We start from the raw sequence: 18,792 nt of genomic DNA on the forward strand, positions 1-18,792 counted from the left end.
TTGGTTTTTTATTTAAAGTTGAGCCTTCCATGGCTCAACTTCATGTGGATTCGGGGTTGTTGTCTGTAATCCTACTTTAGCTCTCTTGTTTCCTACTGTGGCCACACTAATCTTCAATTGAATCACTCCTTTGCTTGAAATAAAGATGAATAAACAAACAAAAACGTGTTGTCTATTGAGCAAACTCTTTCTTATGACCTTTCTTCACCTTCTCCTATTTGGTCGTGTTTTTTATAGAAGTGTTTACTCTGAGCCTTTCCAAGTCCTTCTCCAAATCTAAAATGCAGCCTTCCCTCCATCTCTTCACCCAGTAGTGTATGTTTATCTCATTCTGTGGAACTATATCTCTATTTGTTTGTCTATTAATGACTCTTTTATACAAAGAGTGTAAGTCACGTAAAGTCACCCATGTTGTTTGTGTTTCTTATTGTTTTACCAGCACAATACTGTATTCTTATCATGTGCTTAACATGATAAAAGTGAACAAATGACTGAAAAAAACTTCAGAAAAACATATATTTATATTACCAAGCAACTGAATATGAGCTTTCATTTCTAGCTTGCCATCTGTGACAGGGAGGAAAGAAATATGAAGCCGATGGAGCAATCAGCTCATTAGGAGAATCATAGAGGCAGATGCATAAGTATATTTCTTTCTCTTTTTAATCTCAGATGCTTATACAAGAGCAGAAGTTGTCTATGAGTGGACAAGAGAGCCAGCCCGCTCAGTGGTGGTGGCAGAAGACGGGTCACGTTTAAACCAGTATGATCTTCTTGGACAAACAGTTGACTCTGGAATTGTTCAGTCCAGTACAGGTAAGTTTCATTTGATGATTCTGGAAATAATGGAAGGAAGAGGAAAATGTACTGTGAGACTTTAAGAACTCTGTGATTCCTTTAGTGACAGAGAAGTCAGAAAAGGGAATAAGAAAACTGTCCGAAGCTGAATATCGAAGAGTTGGGGAATGTAAACTCTGGGCCAATACCTGCCATTCACCATCTTCTGGCTTCTCTTTATTTGCACAATAAAAATCTGGTTCTCTATGACCAGGGCATCCTGGGATATAAACAGAAAATTGAGATATAAACTGAGGGATGAAAATTTATGTTAACTCATTATACCTTTGGTTTACCAATTGAATGTAGTAATTCTATATAGTATGTTGGGAATAATCAATCAAAACCATGCAGATGAATATCTACAAGTCTTTGCAGGCAATGTCATTACAAAAAATACTAGCCATTGTGTGGCTGCTAGGTCTCACTTATTGCCACACATCAACAGATTATGCATAAATTTACACATTGATAACTTTACACATAGAACACCCACCCACACACACACACACAAGCCAATTTGCTTTTTTTCCTATAACCAAGACTATCCCACAGCTGAAGCCAAAGGAGGTATATGCACTACTTAGCATTCCACTTTTTAATAAAAAAGTAGATACTGTGTGATCCTTTGTATTGTTGCAACCAACCTTAGTGGTATGTTCAAATTACATGAAACACTATTACTAAACTGTACATGAAGGTTCTGAGGTTGTAGCAAAGAGTTATACAAGGGACCCAAATTTATACAGGGACTGTTTTGTATTATTTGAAATCTGATAATGGAAGCAAAATAATTATAAATTAAATCTCAGACATAACAAATCAGAACGCTTATGCTTCCCCTCAAAGCTCCGTATTCTAAATGTATTCAATTCCTAAACCATTCCTCAAGCGTTAATAATTATGTTTCAGCACATTTTACAGAATTTAAATTTATTTAATGCTTTTTAATTGTGATTTTTTAAAACACAGTGAGACCTACTCATGTACAAGAAGAGTGATGCTAATTTTCTCAGAAAACAAACAACGACAACAACAAAATTCTGTTTTCAGATTTTATCTTGGAATCTTAAGAATGTTAACATTTTCAAGTAATCAATCAGCCACTTAAGTTTTACACAGCATGTCTCTTTTTCCTGTTTTAAAACACCCATACCATTTTTAGGAGCATAAATAATTATGCTTCTTATTCTATGAGATGGAGAAGATCTGTCCTCAGCTTTGCCTTTACCAGAAATGCAAACAGCCCAGTGGAAAGCCTGTCACTTTACTGTGAGAAAGATGTGGATAATCATCCTGGCCCTGTCACTTACAAGCCTAGGAATGTTGGACCAGTTCTTTATTCTGACAGAAATATTTCCTTCATATAAGGAGACAGAAATAGCAAACTTTTCATTAAAGCTGAGATAGTGGCTGGAGATGTAGTTCAATATGAGAGCTTTCGTATAGCATGAATAAGTGTCTGGGTCAATTATTATACCTAAAAAGATACCTAGAAATTGGGTTGGAGCTCTAGTTAAAACACTGAGAAATATCACACAATTGTTGCTCAAATTTTTGTACAATTACTGTCACTCCAGTCCTAAAGTCGTTTTATTTTATCTTACATGTGCTGAAAAAGACACCCAAATATTTACTGTCTACTTCTTTAAAATGAGTGTTATGATAAGCCAGGTATCATGACAGGCACTGGAGTTTCAATGAAGCCAGAGCAAAGACCTTGCTCTCAAGGAAGGTGAAGTCCAGAGTGGATGAAAATATAAACTGTAATTATCAAAATGGGTGCTAAGTGCTGTGTGAATGCTTCTGTGAGGGCAAAGATCATGTCTGTTTTCTTTATCCCTATTATTTACTATAGTAGTTGTGCCAAAGAAGGCATTGAATAAATATTTTTAGTAAATAAGAAAAAATGTAGCTTAGGCTAATTGAGGAGAGATTACCTCTGGAGGTAGCTTTTCACATTGTGAGTGTTATATCTCTGTTGGAAACAGTAGCAACTATTCTACGTCCTTTTCCGTTAGTATCAGATACATTTAATATACATTTAGTATACAGATACATTTAGTGTTTTATGACAGTGGCTGCTGATATTAAGGAAACAACATCACTGCAGTAATGCATATCCCATAATCTAAACAAGTCTGGAAGATGGTGTGGAGAAAAATGGAGTCTATTAGAGTTCTATCTCTATTAACTTTGAGGATGCCATGATAGACCTCTGTAGAACCAGATCCATTTTCTTTAAAATTAATTCATTTTTTTTTCAAATTACCTTACTTTAAATCACCATTCTGTAATTGAAAGATAACCATAACTGCACACAATAAGAGATCCCTATATTAGTAAATGTTTGGAAATGGATAGAATGACAGTAAATTCTCAAATATTGTATATAAGTGTCATGTACATATTTGACACATCAATAAGAAACCAAATTATTGGTTTCTTTGGGACCATGTTAGGTCATCAAGATTCTGTAGGTTTCCATAGAAAGCAACAGAGGTCCTGTGTAAGGTTGTCAGTATGATAGTTCATGCCTTACTGTGGAGCACTGGAAGCATAAGACACATGAGACTAAGTGGACTTATGTCCATTGTCTTGCCAGGAAAACAGAGAATGATGTCACTATAACACAAAACAACAGTATCTATCTATCTATCTATCTATCTATCTATCTATCTATCTATCTAATCAACAACTTCGTCCACTTTAATATCTTTTGCAGTGGCCCAGTCAATTCAGATAGGTTGTTACAAGCTCAGAAACTGATATCCTCCTTTCCCTTAAATACATGTCATGCAACCCCAATGATATACTTCAGATCAAAAAACCTCTGCATCACTTTAATAACAGGAGAAAGAGAATTGTAGATATTACTACCATAATATCTGTGATTTTATGTCAGTTATTACAGGTCATTTAAAGAAATTGAAGTAATTGTATTGACCATTAGGATAAGCATAACATGGTATCTAGAAAGAAATGAGAAAGTAATTCATCCAGTGGTTTTAATATGTTCAAGTATGACTTGACATTGCCCTTTTTTCCAAAGTAAATTTGATCATCAGATATGTTGATAAGCTTGGAAAATAAGTTGTTTTCTCTGAATCTCTGTGTTTTATCCTTAGAAAAACTGACTAAGAAAACTGGTGGGATCATATTTAGATATGAAGACTTTTCTAGCTGCTGTCTAAACAATAACCTTCCAAGATAAGCATCATCAGGAAAATTTTATCTGATAATGTATCATAACAGATAATTCATAATGGCTAGTGCATGATCTTCCGAGATGACTTCTGTGGTTTTCTTGTCTAATAATTCATATTTAAAATGAGGGAAAAGGTATAGTTAGGCTTAGAATTTTAGTGCTCAGTCATGTTTTCTTATTTCAGTGAAATGTGGAAAAAGTAATTCTGCAGTACTAAGGTCTGTCAGATGATCCTGGGCCTGAAGGCAGAAGAACAGATGCTTGTAGTAGAGGGAGTGTCCAGGTGTTCAGAGGTCTCTACAAATTGGCTAAGGTTTAGAAGCTATGCTTTGTGCTTCCCACAATTATATAACTCAGTCATTCTGGATTTCTGACGGGATGGAAAACTTATAGTCTCATAGCCAATCCTGCCTATTTACCTTGAGAGAAAAGATTTGAGTGGATGGTTTTCAGCTGACATTCATTCTAAAGCCAAGGAAAAAGCCAGGTTCAGAACAAAGTGTTTTAGTTAAGATAGATGACAAAGGTTCTGGTTAGTCAACAAAAAGATGGACTGGGTATTAGGACTATCTTGTACCTCAGTGGTACAAATAGGCATAATTATGCTCTAAATGTATTTTGAAAAAATTCAATTAGACTCTATGTTCAATAACAATTTACAAGTTGATTGAAGGTTGATTTCCCTAGTCAGTAAGATTAGGTATCTACCATTCTATCCTTGCATTATATATCTAAATACGATTTAGGATAGTAAGTATGGTCACATATGCTGTTAAATTTTAGCTTCACAGCATCCCATGGAATAGGAGAGTGAATCCCTAGGAAACCATCCACAATGTTTAACAAACATTGAGAAAGCAACCTCTAAAATAACCTAAAATGCTACACTTGATCTTAGCTAAAAGGTCGAGAAGTGGTGATGACTTGAAATGCTAATTTGACAAATTATACCCCCTTTCTTTCTTACATTCTTCTAAATTTTACTCTATAATATATCAGGAATATTGTCACTTTTAATTTATAACTTCCCTCAGGTTATATAATTCTCTAAGAATATTACAATTCTATACTTTAATTTGATAGGCTTAGCACATATGCACTTGGTGTCTAGACTTTCAATCCATATTAAGATATGGGATTTTTTTCTTTTGTTATTCATTTTTAATTCTTACAACTTGATTCTGATATTGCTGTCACTTCTGTCACTTATTTGAAAGTTTTATTCCAGTGCTCTTTAAATTTTATTTAATTTAAAATGCGTTCAAAACAGTAGAACTCCTCCTGTTCTTTCCCAATTTCTCAGGAAAATATGTTGTTTATAATATGTATAATGTCAAATAATAACTCCCAGAACCATATTCTTTACACACTCTTCACAAAAATGTCACAGTGAAAATAACAAAAGATGATGGAATATATGTAAGATACTCATCTTCCTGACATTTTATGAGAGATGGGATATTTTCCTTTAAGCTGATGACATTTTTCAGATCACAATAGAATGAGTTGTTAAGAATAATAAAGCATACCCCTTGGATGGGGAAACATAATATTGGCACATAGGCTATATTTTAGCAAAAGTCTCAGAAAATTGAGTTTTTATCTTAGTAGGATCACTTGTTTTCTTTCTATTAACCTTGAAGTCATTACCAACAATATACAATAATATATTTTAGAGATTTTTAAAATGAAACAATTTTCTTAATGAGTATAAAGAACAGCTCTAATTAAACTACAGAGTACTTAGTACATATTCAGTACATGGAAATTGCCATTAATACCAATAAATGATGAATGCAGGAATGGTTTTCTTCTGTAACACTGAGTGTATTTATTTTGCAACTACTTCTCCCTCTTCTGATGTGGGTGAATAGTAAAGAACATGAAAAAAGTTACTAAAATGTATTATAGCATTTTTTATGGAATGTTCTGTTAGAGCAGTTATCCTTCCTTCAGCCACATCGTGTTTTTACTATTGTACAGACAAGAAAACTCAGAGGGAAAAAAAAGTCTACTTGTGGTGCCCAAGGCTATACAACAAGAAAATAGATCTGAGTATTAAACTCAAATAAACTCATTTTTTCAGAGGCTAATAAAGTTTCCCCTTAGGACATTTCTTGCTACCCTGCTGAGAATCTGGTATTTGGGCTGTTTTCAATCCATTCATGAACAAAATGTTTAGCAACAGAAGTCATATAGAGTTTGCTTGGCCAAGGTACTAAGAAGTTAAGATATATGGAAGGACATGAGTCAGTATTGCATTAAATCTGTGCTATAGAAAGCTGTTTCTCTGATTACAGGAGTTTATTCTCTAAAGATCACCTGATGTTGTTATCTGGCAGTTGTTACTAGGTGTTTAGTTGTACAAACTAAGTAGCTTTTTAAAATATTCCAAAGAAATTCAAAAACAAAAGTTGATAGCATTGAAAGAAGAACTGCTTCTGGTTAGAATTAGGAGTCAAAAAGTTCTGTTTCTCCTTTAACAGGACTACAATTTTACAGAGAGAATGAAAAGAATGAAATGGAAATATTTACATTCTAAGTTGCTAATAATAATCAAAGATAAGCTGTCAGAACAGTGTGATTTCCTTTCAGGAAGCAAATCCCTCCTCCTTTAAACCAGAGTATTAGTTAGCCCTTCCCTTCTATAGGAGAAAATTTAATTCCTTGGGCTCTTGCTTTATGGTCTCTGTTTCATGTTAAGTTTAGAAATACAGGTAAATAAGCAGTTCACAAGACAGACTTGATCCAAGAACAACTGTTTGGTCCAAAATGTCAATTGTATATGTGAGAGACTTTGATGTAGATAATGGGTGTGCATGTTAGTTTTCTACAGCTGTGAAAAAACAAGTACTTGAGGTAAACATTTAGACAGGAAAAAAGTGTGTGTTGGCTCAGGATTTTTCATATCCCAGTTCATGATTGGATGGTTTCATGGGTTTAGGGATATGTTGCATAAAAGAAGATAAGGCACTATGCCTGAGGCAGATCAAATCTGCTCATCTTAAGAAGCTGGGAGTCTCAGAACTCAGATGTACTATGGTTAAATGCCAGTCCAAGGCAGAAGACTTGAAACTCTCAGGAGTTTATTTAGTGTAAGTCTATCTTCAAGGACTGCAGAAGCAGCAGACTAGTGCCTAAGAGGCAGGACAGCAACAAAATGACACTGACAGAGTTGTGCATATTCCTATACTTGGGCTTCCACCTTCTTGGCCACTGGGTTGATCCATCCACATTCAGAGCATATTGAACAACTTTACCCCTTAGTTCCCTGAGTCAATTTGCATCTCCAGAAATCCCCTTGCTTAGACCTCCAGAAGTGTGCTGTACCAATCCACTCAAATTACACTGGAAACCTATTCTAGCTTTGTTTGATAAACTCATTGAATGTAGCAAGTCATTTTCAGATTCAACCTGGAAATATAAGCTCAGCTTTATCCCTTATGTATATGATAGAAAAACGGAAGAAGGAAGGAAGAATTAGAAGAGTTTAATACCTCCATGTTATCCCCAGAGACAAGTTGATGTGTATTAAAACGAGGTTACTTTTCTCTCTTGGACAAAGGCCTTTTCCTCCAGGTTATAGGTGTCATGTGGAAACAAGATGTTTCTAACCTCTAGACTTTTGCTTCTTTTAATAACCTAAGGAATAACTTCTTTTTTAAGGGCACATTATTCAACCTTATTGCGTGTTTCACCCTCTAGGAGAATATGTGGTTATGACGACTCACTTCCACTTGAAGAGAAAAATCGGCTACTTTGTTATTCAAACATATCTGCCATGCATAATGACAGTTATTCTCTCCCAAGTCTCCTTCTGGCTCAACAGAGAGTCAGTACCAGCAAGAACTGTCTTTGGTAAGTGCCAATCAACATGCATACAGACAGGTGTAGAGAGTACTTATTTCATGACTGTGTCATTGCAAGGAGAATGGAAAAGAAGTTACTGTGTATTGACATCTGAATGTCGTATAAGAAAAAATGTTTGAACAATTACCATTTAACTATGATATGATTTGAAAACTTATGTCTTTATATAGAAAATTGTTTTGTTGTTACATACAAATAGATGGCTTAATAAAAATTTAATTTTAAATTTTTGTATAAAAGGCGGTGAGATAGACATCAAAAGTACCTACTAGATTAAAAATACAACCTAAAAATTTAAATACTACATAGTATGTGATTTTTTGAGAATATTAAAAAAATAGCAACAAACTAATTTTTTATATTGGAGAAGCCAGAATTTTTATAAGAAGAGGTCATTTGTGATCCTAGCCATAGACAGAAATCTCCTTTTACCTCTCAGGTACACTGAGTTAGAAACAATCTCTTTCCTATTAGTCTCTAAAGTAATCTCAACGTTACAAGTTAAGACTAGGTAATGAAAAAAATATCTGAACAGTGAACACCTTGTCTAATGTGAAAACCAACCTAATACATTATTTTAGAGTTCACATCCCATAGAAAGGAGTGTTTCTTGATGGAATCCCAGTGGGACCACCACAATTGTATGTTTTAAACTAATAAAAACAAGATTTGCTACAGTAAACTTATTAATTTACACAATGAATAATTTTTTATTTGAAATACACTGAATTATAGCTGTGTTCTGGAAGTAGCAAACTGCTTGCACACCCTTCCTTCCATGACATGTAGGGTAGAACTTGAAATTTTAATGATCATAAAATTATAAAATAAATATAAGGAACAGTTTTTATGTAACTTTATACCAGTCATTTTCAACATGATTTACCATATTATATTATTTAAACCTAAAATTTAGACAGTATTATTATGAACATCATATTAACTTGAAATTAAATAAACATAAAATTAATTATGTTAATTATTCATCTCAGTTTAGGAGCTACTAGGGCGAAGTGCTGTGGAGTCAGGATAAGATATGAGCTCCTGATTCCTTGCACTTAATGATGGCATAGAGCTATTACCTTTGCTTCCTCTTGCTGCATTAAGCTGGCACATATTGGGTTCACTATGGTCCATGTCAATCACTTAGAAGTAATAGCCACATTTCTATTGCTGGAAGACATGTTCATCCAGGTTTCTTCTACAAATAACTCCTATCTACCTTCCGCAATGAAGGTCACATGTCTCACACTGAATATTTACAATCAATTCATATGTAAAGATTCTGGCACCCCTAATATCCACAGTGTGCAAGAAATAAGAGACATATCAATTCTCTCAAAAAGAGGCACAGACTACCACATCTGCTCCAGAGTGTCTTGTCTTCTGAACTTGGCAAATGCTTCCATGATGAAAATCACATAATCTGTTCTCTGATCTTCTGACAACAGTTTAAGCACATAACTACATTAACATGTAAAATGATTTTCAGCTGCAGAGTAAGTGTGCAGTTCATTTCAGGTTCATTTTTCTTTGTAGCCATTTGTCAATGTTAACAACCATTCAATCAACTAAAGACAGACCTCTTGAGAGATGCTGGCTTCTGTATGGCTTTCCCATCTGAGCCCTTATCTTACCAGGAAATAAACACTGAATTAAATAGATGATGTAGGTTCAGGTTTTATGTTTTGTTTTATTGTAGTTTAAAAAAATTGAACCAGTCCTATATTGAAAAGCATTTTTATTCTTATGACTACTTTTTCCTCTCCTACTGTAGCCAAGTCTACCCTTTCTGTTTGGAAATTTGCCAAAGCGTTTCCGTATTTTATGAGTCCAAAAATATTACTTGTAACATTTTCAATGATCTTATACAACAATCGACCAAAGACCTTTTGGTGAACATAACTATATAACTGTAACTTCAGTGATAGCAAGTAGTTTTGTGTATAAAGTCATATGTCTATAATGTTTGAGTTCAACAAAAATCACGAATACATTTTTTCTAGCCCTTTGGCCTTTTAACATTTATTCAGTACATGATTCTATTCTTTTTAGCCTGAACTTAGCAGATTCCTCTTAGCTCCGTCAATGTCTAAGCAGGTCACTAGTATGTAAAAAAATACCAAAAGAGAAAAACAACCACACTAGATTTATAACAGTTTAATAAAAGCAATGCAGAATGTAGGAAAGCCTATGTCTACTCTATGACTTGAAAATATAATTTTTCTCTTCTTGTCCTCTCACCTATTTTTAGGCAATGTCATATAAATTTTCTACTAAAAAAAAAAAAAAAAGGCCCTAGCTTCAGGTTTAATTTTACCAAATAACAGCTATATAACTTTGGTCTATTTAATTAATTTGTCTGAGCTCCTATTTCTAGTCAAATCCAAGTACAAGGAAGGAAACCAATGTTTAAACCACTCACATATGAAAGATAAAATATGTAAATTATCACACCTAACCCTTGGAGTTTAATAGTCACACAACACACTTTGGTTCCTTTCTGTTTTTTTATTGATAGAGGTTTCAATTCATAAAACACACACACACACACACACACACATACACACACACACACACACACATATATATATATATATATCTTAAACTACTCTGTATTAGTTATAGATTACAGAGTTTTAGAGTAAGATGATAGTTTCCAGATTACTCTTGGTAGTTGCTTATATATATAAACAGAACTTCAGTGAACTGGAGTTTATGGTAGTAGTAATATATAATAAAGAACACAGGCATTTTTAAAGTCATTAAATTTCCATTAAATATTAGACTGAGAATTGAATATTTTTTATTATATTATCTTATTTAATACTCTCATTAACCTTGTGTGTTAGAGTTAATAAAATCAATTAGTAAGGAAGGAATTAAAAGCAACAATACGAAAGCCTAAGATTGTGGGGGAAATTTTCCCAAGGTCATTTCCCAAGGTATAGTTCAGCAATTATAGAGCTGGGATTTGAAATTGGGCTGCTCTGTTCCCCAATTACTGACTTTTAATTACCTTGCTATCTGCTCTAGTTGATATTGATATGTAAATCTGGGGGCAGTTCACCAGTTAATATTCTTTAGGTTGGTTATGTAATAAGGAACTTGCCCCAGTATTCTCTGAACCCAATGCCATTCAAACCTCAAAATAAACATTTCCTAAAGTCCTGGGCATGTGCCATGAATATCATTTAATAAGAATTTTTTTATTAATCATTTCATTTTCTAGTACAGTTAAAAGACTATCTATTTTGATATTCCTGGAAAACCTAAGAACATTGGTTGATTTAAAGCAGCTTACAAAATTTTCCAACAGCTGTGTAGCCCAGCTGATATTCTAAAACTATCAACAGGAAGAATTAATCCTTGCTTCAGAATCATAGATTGGCAGCTTCTTCCTCGGGAATGCATTAGTTCTCATCTTTATGTTATTAAATGTAATCCTCACAATAATGTTTGAGTGACTGTGCTAAGGTTGTTCTGTCTGAGAATTTCACTGATGGCCTGGCCCATGAGGGGAGGAAGACAGAATCAGCCATTTTGCAGATACAGTCAGTGGCTGAGGTCTGTGAATTCATTTACCAGAGTGCTAAATGTGTGGTCCAGTCTTTGAAACAGCTCAAGGCTGCTCTGTGGTGACCTCTCACTTTTCCTGGCAGGATTGCATTGAACTATTTTTAAACATTTGCAATTTTTTTTTCTAAAGGAATCTCACAGCATTAAAATCAGTATATGGTATCAATACAGTGTGTTCCCTATGGTAGTTGAAACAACAGGAAAGATATCATTATCCACACTGTGTCTCATAAAAATATCTAAATAAAATAGAACCAACTTACTGTTCTTACTGTGAATATAGGGCGCTTAGATCCCTACAGAGTAGGGAAAATGAGGCAGCATTAGAACAAAGAGAAGACCATGGACACTTGAATCAGACTTGTGTTTAAAAACAACCTAAGAGTACACAGGTGGTACCCATGGCTTCAGCTAGATATGTAGCAGATGATTGCCTTATCTGGCATCACTGGGAGAGGAGCCCCTTGGTCTAGTGGAGGCTTGATAACCCAGGATAGGGGAACAGTAGGCTGCTGAGGCTGGAGTGGGTGGGTGGGTGGGGGAGCACCCTCATAGAGGCAATGAGGAGGGAGGAGGGGATGGGGGCTTCTGGAGTGGAAACTGGGAAGGGGAATAACATTTGAAATGTAAGTAAATAAAATAACCAATGTAAGAAAAAAAGAAAGGTTTTACCCCATAGCCATTTGATTTTAAGCAGCGTATTTAAATTCTATATGCAAGTATATGTGCATGCTATTTTGCACAGTAAGCTTTATGTAACTTGCTATGCACTTATTCATACACATGCTGCTTCCAGGAAATGGGTGAATTCTTTTTGAACAAGAAGTAGTATATGAGAGAAGATACAAATGTGGTAGATTATCATTCCCCAAGTTGTTACTTACCTTTCTGCTACCAAGGACTAATTGACATTACCAAGGACTAATTATACATCTACATTTGGAACAAAGAGTATTAAACAGCACTATAGATATTTCTAGAGTACCACAAATAATAGATATCTAAGATATTTATGTCAATAGTCAGGTGCACTGAATAATATCATTCCCTATTCTATATAGGATACGCATACAAGATGGCAATTTAATGACGTTTACTTTTTTAGTAACACATTTCCTTTAGCAGAGTAGTCTATCTCATCTGAATGACCCTAAATACTGCTGTGCTATTGATTGCAAACTATATTGAGCCTGTCCACCAATCGAAACAGGGTGAATTCAAATGTGAATATGATGCTTTTGATTCCCCCCTTTGATTTTAAGGGAACGAGCCCAGCTCTGCTGGAATAAAATTTTCTATGGCAAACCGGTACATTTACTTCATTTCTCTTCTTTCAGGAGTGACAACTGTTCTGACCATGACAACCTTGAGTATCAGTGCCAGAAATTCCCTCCCGAAGGTGGCTTATGCAACAGCTATGGACTGGTTTATTGCAGTATGCTACGCCTTTGTTTTCTCAGCTCTGATTGAGTTTGCCACAGTAAACTATTTCACCAAGAGAGGGTATGCGTGGGATGGGAAAAGCGTTGTTCCAGAGAAGGTAAGCACTACAGAGGCTCTTAGTTATACTAGGATTCTGCGACCTTAAGCTTTTTAGCTGGAATAACTTGTTTTGTGGAATTAGATGCAAGAGAGGAGTCATGAAGACTCCTTTCTAATTCTCTTAGGCTGTAACTGATAAAGTACAGTGGATTTTTTTTTCTTCATAGCAGAGGTTGTTTGGATAAATTGATTTGCAGGTAGAGAGTAGAAGAAAGAAGGAGGGACATTCACAGGTGAACGTTTCTATTCAAATGTGCCTTCCCTGTTTGTTTTAAGTACCTGATATCACATGCAAGTAAAAACTGTAATTTTCCTATTCTGGTATAACTTCTGCAGCTAAAACAGCATACTTCTTCACCTGTTTTCCCAAGCTTAATTATTTTCATGTTTTAGTTGGCTTATATTTGAAAAATTAACTACCCTCGACTTTCATTCCAGTCAAGAATAGGCATACCTTCCAAGTCCCAAAACAGATGTCCCTTTGATATATTATGTACAACACAATGGGAACCACTAACCGATAGCTGCTGCCTTATGGAAGAGTTGTAATGACCAGATGTGAACCACACAGATATCCTAACAATTTCTAGTAGCCTTATTTTAAAAATATGAACAACCAGGTACATTGGCACACATATCTTCAACGCTAGCACTGTAGTGGCAGAAGCAGGCAGATTTCTATGAGTTGGAGACTAAGCAAGGCTATATAGTCATAGCCCATCTCAGAAAAGCAATAATAATAATAATAATAATAATAATAATAATAATAATAATATCAACAACAACAATAATAATCCATAAACAAAGTATAAATAGACATTAATCATAATAATGACTCTACTTCATTTTAATATATACAATACAGGAAAAAAGACTGATTTAATACTTGCAACCCATCAAGGAGTTACACTATAGTCTCTATGTATATAAATTATCAAAATCCCATGCATACTTTTTTCTAATAGTTAACCTTTAGTTAGTCTAGATACATTTAAAGTGCTCAATACCTGAACATGGATAATGGCAAACTTGTGGACTCGCATAACTCTGAAAAAAGGACAATTGTTTAGGAAAATCTACTAATGGACAGCCTGCAAAGTTGCCTTAATATTTGCTGGAATTCTGAATGTGTGGCTGGGAACAACCTGGAGAATTCCTGTCATGTGACCTGTCCTGACTCCCACATTTGCGGTTAATTGGAGTTTCCACAGAAGCTCCACTGGCTGCCGGGGAGTCTAACAGTGTACGCAATCTCAAGCCATTCCCTAGTCTACCCTAGGTTTCTTTTCTTGTCCAGAATACTGTTTCTAGAAGGTGAAGTCTGAGGCAGAATGTTTTCAGTCCAGGATCCTAAACTTACATAACGTTGCTGCTATTACTCCGAGTCTGTTTTGCATTCAACCAGTGAAGAAACAGATTCCACCTCTTGATCTGAAAGGTTACAAAACAGCATCTGGCTTTTCAAATGATCATAGTGCGTTAGTCATAAATTACAGATTTTAGATTTTTAAATCAAGGAAAAAGGTTTTGCAGCAAGTATTGTTTTGCTCAGAAGCATCGTTTTGTTTCTCACCGTATGCTAAGTGAATTATTTTTTTCTTCTCCAGCCAAAGAAAGTGAAGGATCCTCTCATTAAGAAAAACAACACATATGCTCCTACTGCAACCAGCTATACCCCTAACTTAGCCAGGGGTGACCCCGGCTTGGCAACTATTGCTAAAAGTGCAACCATAGAACCGAAAGAAGTCAAGCCTGAGACAAAACCGCCGGAACCCAAGAAAACCTTTAACAGCGTCAGCAAAATCGACCGACTGTCAAGAATAGCCTTTCCGCTGCTATTTGGAATCTTTAACCTAGTCTATTGGGCCACGTATTTAAACAGAGAGCCTCAGCTAAAAGCCCCCACACCCCATCAATAGGTTCTTTTAGTCGTATTATTGTTGTTCAGTCCTCTGCACCGAGAATCGCTTTCTGTTCTCAACGCAGTGATTCCTATCTGCTTTACTGCCTCTGTCTTAAAGAATTTGAAGGTTTCCTTATTTCCATATTTCATATAAGAACAAGAGACCCCTGTCTGACAGTCCAGAGCAGAGCAGAGTATTCAGCTCGGGAACAGGATTCTGAGAGGAAGCCAGGGAGTAAAATCATGGCAGAAGGAGACATACAAGAGGAAGGGAGAGGGGAAGAAGGTCCAAAGAGAGGAAAAGTAGAAGACAAACAGAGCTTAACTATAACCACAGAGTCATTTGTAGATATATATTTCCAAATATTCTCAAAAAATATATATACGTCAAAATATTTTTGTGTGAAGGTGTCTAAAAGGGCAAATAACAAATGTTTAATGAACTTTAAAAGTATGTCTTTATTGCACAAATGGTATAGTGTGCTTATGTTTTTATTTGTCGATGTTTAAGCTGATATATAGGTTTAATGTTTTGTTTGTCAAATTAAAAACTCCCTAGGCTTTCTCTTTTAAATTTCACTATGTAATATTTTGTTGTTCAATGCTATTTTAGAATGTATGAAAGCCTAATAAATAGGGTAAGGTAGGGCTGTCCCTGTAGCACTCTGAATCCAAAGGGGGAAAATAAAACCCTTTCAACAGGCTACATCACTGTCATCTGAACTTTTACCAGTAGACTCTATGGAGATCAGCCAGCCTAACACAGATGTTTACTTGATAGAAACTGAAATAAATAAATAAATTGAATAATTTAAAAACTATCCTTCTTTTTACTCTTATTCCCACATAGCCCATTCACCCAAGAATTCTCTATTCTTATGAAGAAGATGCTTTCAGAGGGGCAAATCTATTTTGCAAGCTCTAGAATTGTTGAATGTATTCTTTTATATAACTACATCAAAAGCTTTAGATTGAAATTTATGACTAGCCAACAAAAATAGAATATATAAATTATATATGTAAATATTCAGCATGAGATTGTACATTTAATTTTTTTAAAGTTATGTTCTTTAAATATCATGAGGGATCTCCACTTTTAGCTGTTAGAATGTTGTTAAATGCTATGGAAATACATTTAGAGCCTGCATTTAAGAACAGAACAGCCTGTAGGAGACAGATGCCACTTAAAACATATTGAGTATAAAATTCAATTATACCAAGAACGCTCATAACTTCACTGTTGCCCAGTGTTCAATAGTAGATCAGTTGCATTCTGCTCGAATTATGTCATACCATATTTTCCTATTTTAGGCTATTGTGATAAGGAGAAAAAAATAGGGAAGAGTAGTTGGAACTAGAAAACCAACTGTATATTATTTCCCTATTTGCTGATACCAACTATCTCAGTAAGTGCTGTACCATATGTAGCATCCAATATAAAATACATGAGAGAATGTACAGGAACTAGCTTTTATTGAGTAATATTATTACATTTCATTTATACTGCAGCAATATATTTGTAGGTATACTATGTAAGGGCTTTAAATAAAAGAGGTCCATCAATATTCCTTATAAAAAAATTCTAGCCTTTCATTATTGCCCAGATGTTTTAGAAGTAAATATTTATGAAGAAGGTATTTTTGAAGTCTCCTTTTGTCTGATAGATTTTCACAGATATTTAACATTAGTTCAGAATCCACAGATCATGATCTAGTCACATTTATAAGACCATGACATAAGCCTTTTAGAATAATTGCCAAATAAGACAATTAGAATCCATACCTGAGTTTTGAGCAATGTTTTTCTCTAAAAGCTGCTATCCAATGATGTTGGAAAACACACCACCTGTGTTTCCTTAAAATGACAAATCTCTGGTTTCATCTTAAATGTGCTTCATTGTTTGATTTGGTCCTGCCTAAATTTCATGAGCTATGCCAAAAAAAAAATGGCTGAACCAAGGACATTTCATGTATAGATGTGTATAGAAAATAAAATAAATTATGGCTCTAACATCTGTGTTGCCGTTTATCTTGTTATTTTTCGACGTTAACCTAACATGTTTAGTGCAAGTACTTTAATCTTCCAGACTCCTCATGCCTAGGTTTGGGTCTGCATTTTGCTCATTAGATGTGAATATCTCTTACTAGTCTGCTTACTGCTTTGCAATGATCGTATTGCCATCATTTCTTAGTTTGTTAGTACATGTGAGTAGCATTCTATTGTGTAAATTGATTGCAAACTTATCAAAGAGAAGTTATTCTATGTAGCTTTACAACAGTGCTTTGCTAAACCATGTAATACTAGTTAAGTCTTCCTTGAAACAAATAAAGATACACTCTTATAGAGGACAGTTCCTGTTGACTCCCAGGAATTTTTTTCTTAAAGATGACACTGAATGTTTATGCACCTTAGTGCAGTGAAGTGGCAATAAAACCCAAACTGAGTCAAGATTGCTCATGGCAGCTGCATGTCTTGCTTTACAGCGTTTAGCAAAATCTTTTAATCTTATGTCTCACTGTATTCTATTATAATAATAAAGCTTACATTATTCAATAATAAACTGGAATACTTGATTCTGTTTACACATCATCCACAGATCCAATATTGCCCTGCTTAACACATTTTAGGGCTAGAAATACCTGCAAGTAACAAGTATCAGCAGCAACCTAGCCATTCAGAGGAAGTTTGGAAGATTTGTCAGTAGTCTGATCTTAAATTGTTGTTTGCAAAGACTTGTGTAAGAACTAGAATTTATCAAATAATTTGATGTTTGATAATGCTTGAAATGTTTGATAACAGTTCAACATTTGTGAAACACAACAGAAGCAAGACCAAATTCAATGTAGACAAAAATTATATTCAGTTATGATAGATGAAATAATATCAGGTAATCTGTCAAGTGGTGACAGGACCAAAACAAGGTAGATTCAATTACGACAAATGGAAAAAATAAATCTCTTTAAATCTATACAAATAAATAATTACACAAATAAATAAAATCAAAAATAAATTAAACAATATGTATCACTTGATCAAAAACACCAGCCCATGTAAACTATTTAACTATCGGGTTCATTGGTTTCTGAACATTCCTAGGAAGACACACAAGGCTAAGAAACTAAGTCCATGTCAAAGCTCTTCGGAATTAAGAGAATAAGAGAGGCTTAGTATGATTGCCAATCATCTGTTTAAAGTTCACTGAAGTGCTTAGCTGGAGTTCTTTCAATGTGTATAGCATTTTTAGCTAACCAAAACAAATACTTGACTCATTGTCTTTCAACATGATTTATCCATATCAATTATCATCAGATGTTGATTTAGGTCTTCACAAGACTTTGTACTAACATTTTCTGAGGCTCCTTTTTTCTACACTAAAGATGAATGGATAAATATCCCATATCTTTTTCTTCTTTTAGCTGACCGTTTACTCTCAGTTATAACATGAAGTAAAATGAACATGAAGTTATTATACTTTCTAAAAGAATGATAATTAATTACTCTATAAATAATTCATAGTTGGAGAATTACATGAATTTCTTATCTAGGTTTCATTTTAAAAGATAATTAGTCAGCTATCACTCATTTGGAGGAGTAGTAAAAGCTAATAAAATATGTATTTTTTTAAATAATGCATTGAATAATTAAAAATACTGGCGGAGAACTATTCAGTCTATAAAAAAGATAAATTCTGTCACTTGTGGAAATGTGCAATATTGGGAGACATTTAATATTAAGGGTCTAAGCATATATAAGCACATATAGGCACATATAGGCATATATAGGCACATATAGGCACAGTAAGACAAAATTTACAAGATCTTACTAATATGTCAAATTTAAACACACGTGAACT

General features: G+C 34.5%; 1 protein-coding gene across 2 annotated transcripts in view; it reads left to right on the forward strand.

Annotated features, from left to right (window-relative positions):
- Gabra1 (gamma-aminobutyric acid type A receptor subunit alpha1) overlaps positions 1-17,337 on the forward strand; it is a 53,258-nt gene extending 35,921 nt beyond the window's left edge. For both annotated transcript variants that reach the window (XM_034506497.2, XM_034506498.2), the window contains exons 7-10: positions 673-816; positions 7,751-7,903; positions 12,832-13,034; positions 14,644-17,337. In XM_034506497.2, the coding sequence (XP_034362388.1) occupies positions 673-816; positions 7,751-7,903; positions 12,832-13,034; positions 14,644-14,955 (812 nt within the window). In that variant the 3' untranslated portion in view covers positions 14,956-17,337. The remainder of the gene's footprint in view (positions 1-672; positions 817-7,750; positions 7,904-12,831; positions 13,035-14,643) is intronic.
- The last annotated feature ends 1,455 nt before the right edge of the window (positions 17,338-18,792 follow it).

Source organism: Arvicanthis niloticus, chromosome 6 (assembly GCF_011762505.2).
Source record: "Arvicanthis niloticus isolate mArvNil1 chromosome 6, mArvNil1.pat.X, whole genome shotgun sequence".
NCBI lineage: Eukaryota > Metazoa > Chordata > Mammalia > Rodentia > Muridae > Arvicanthis > Arvicanthis niloticus.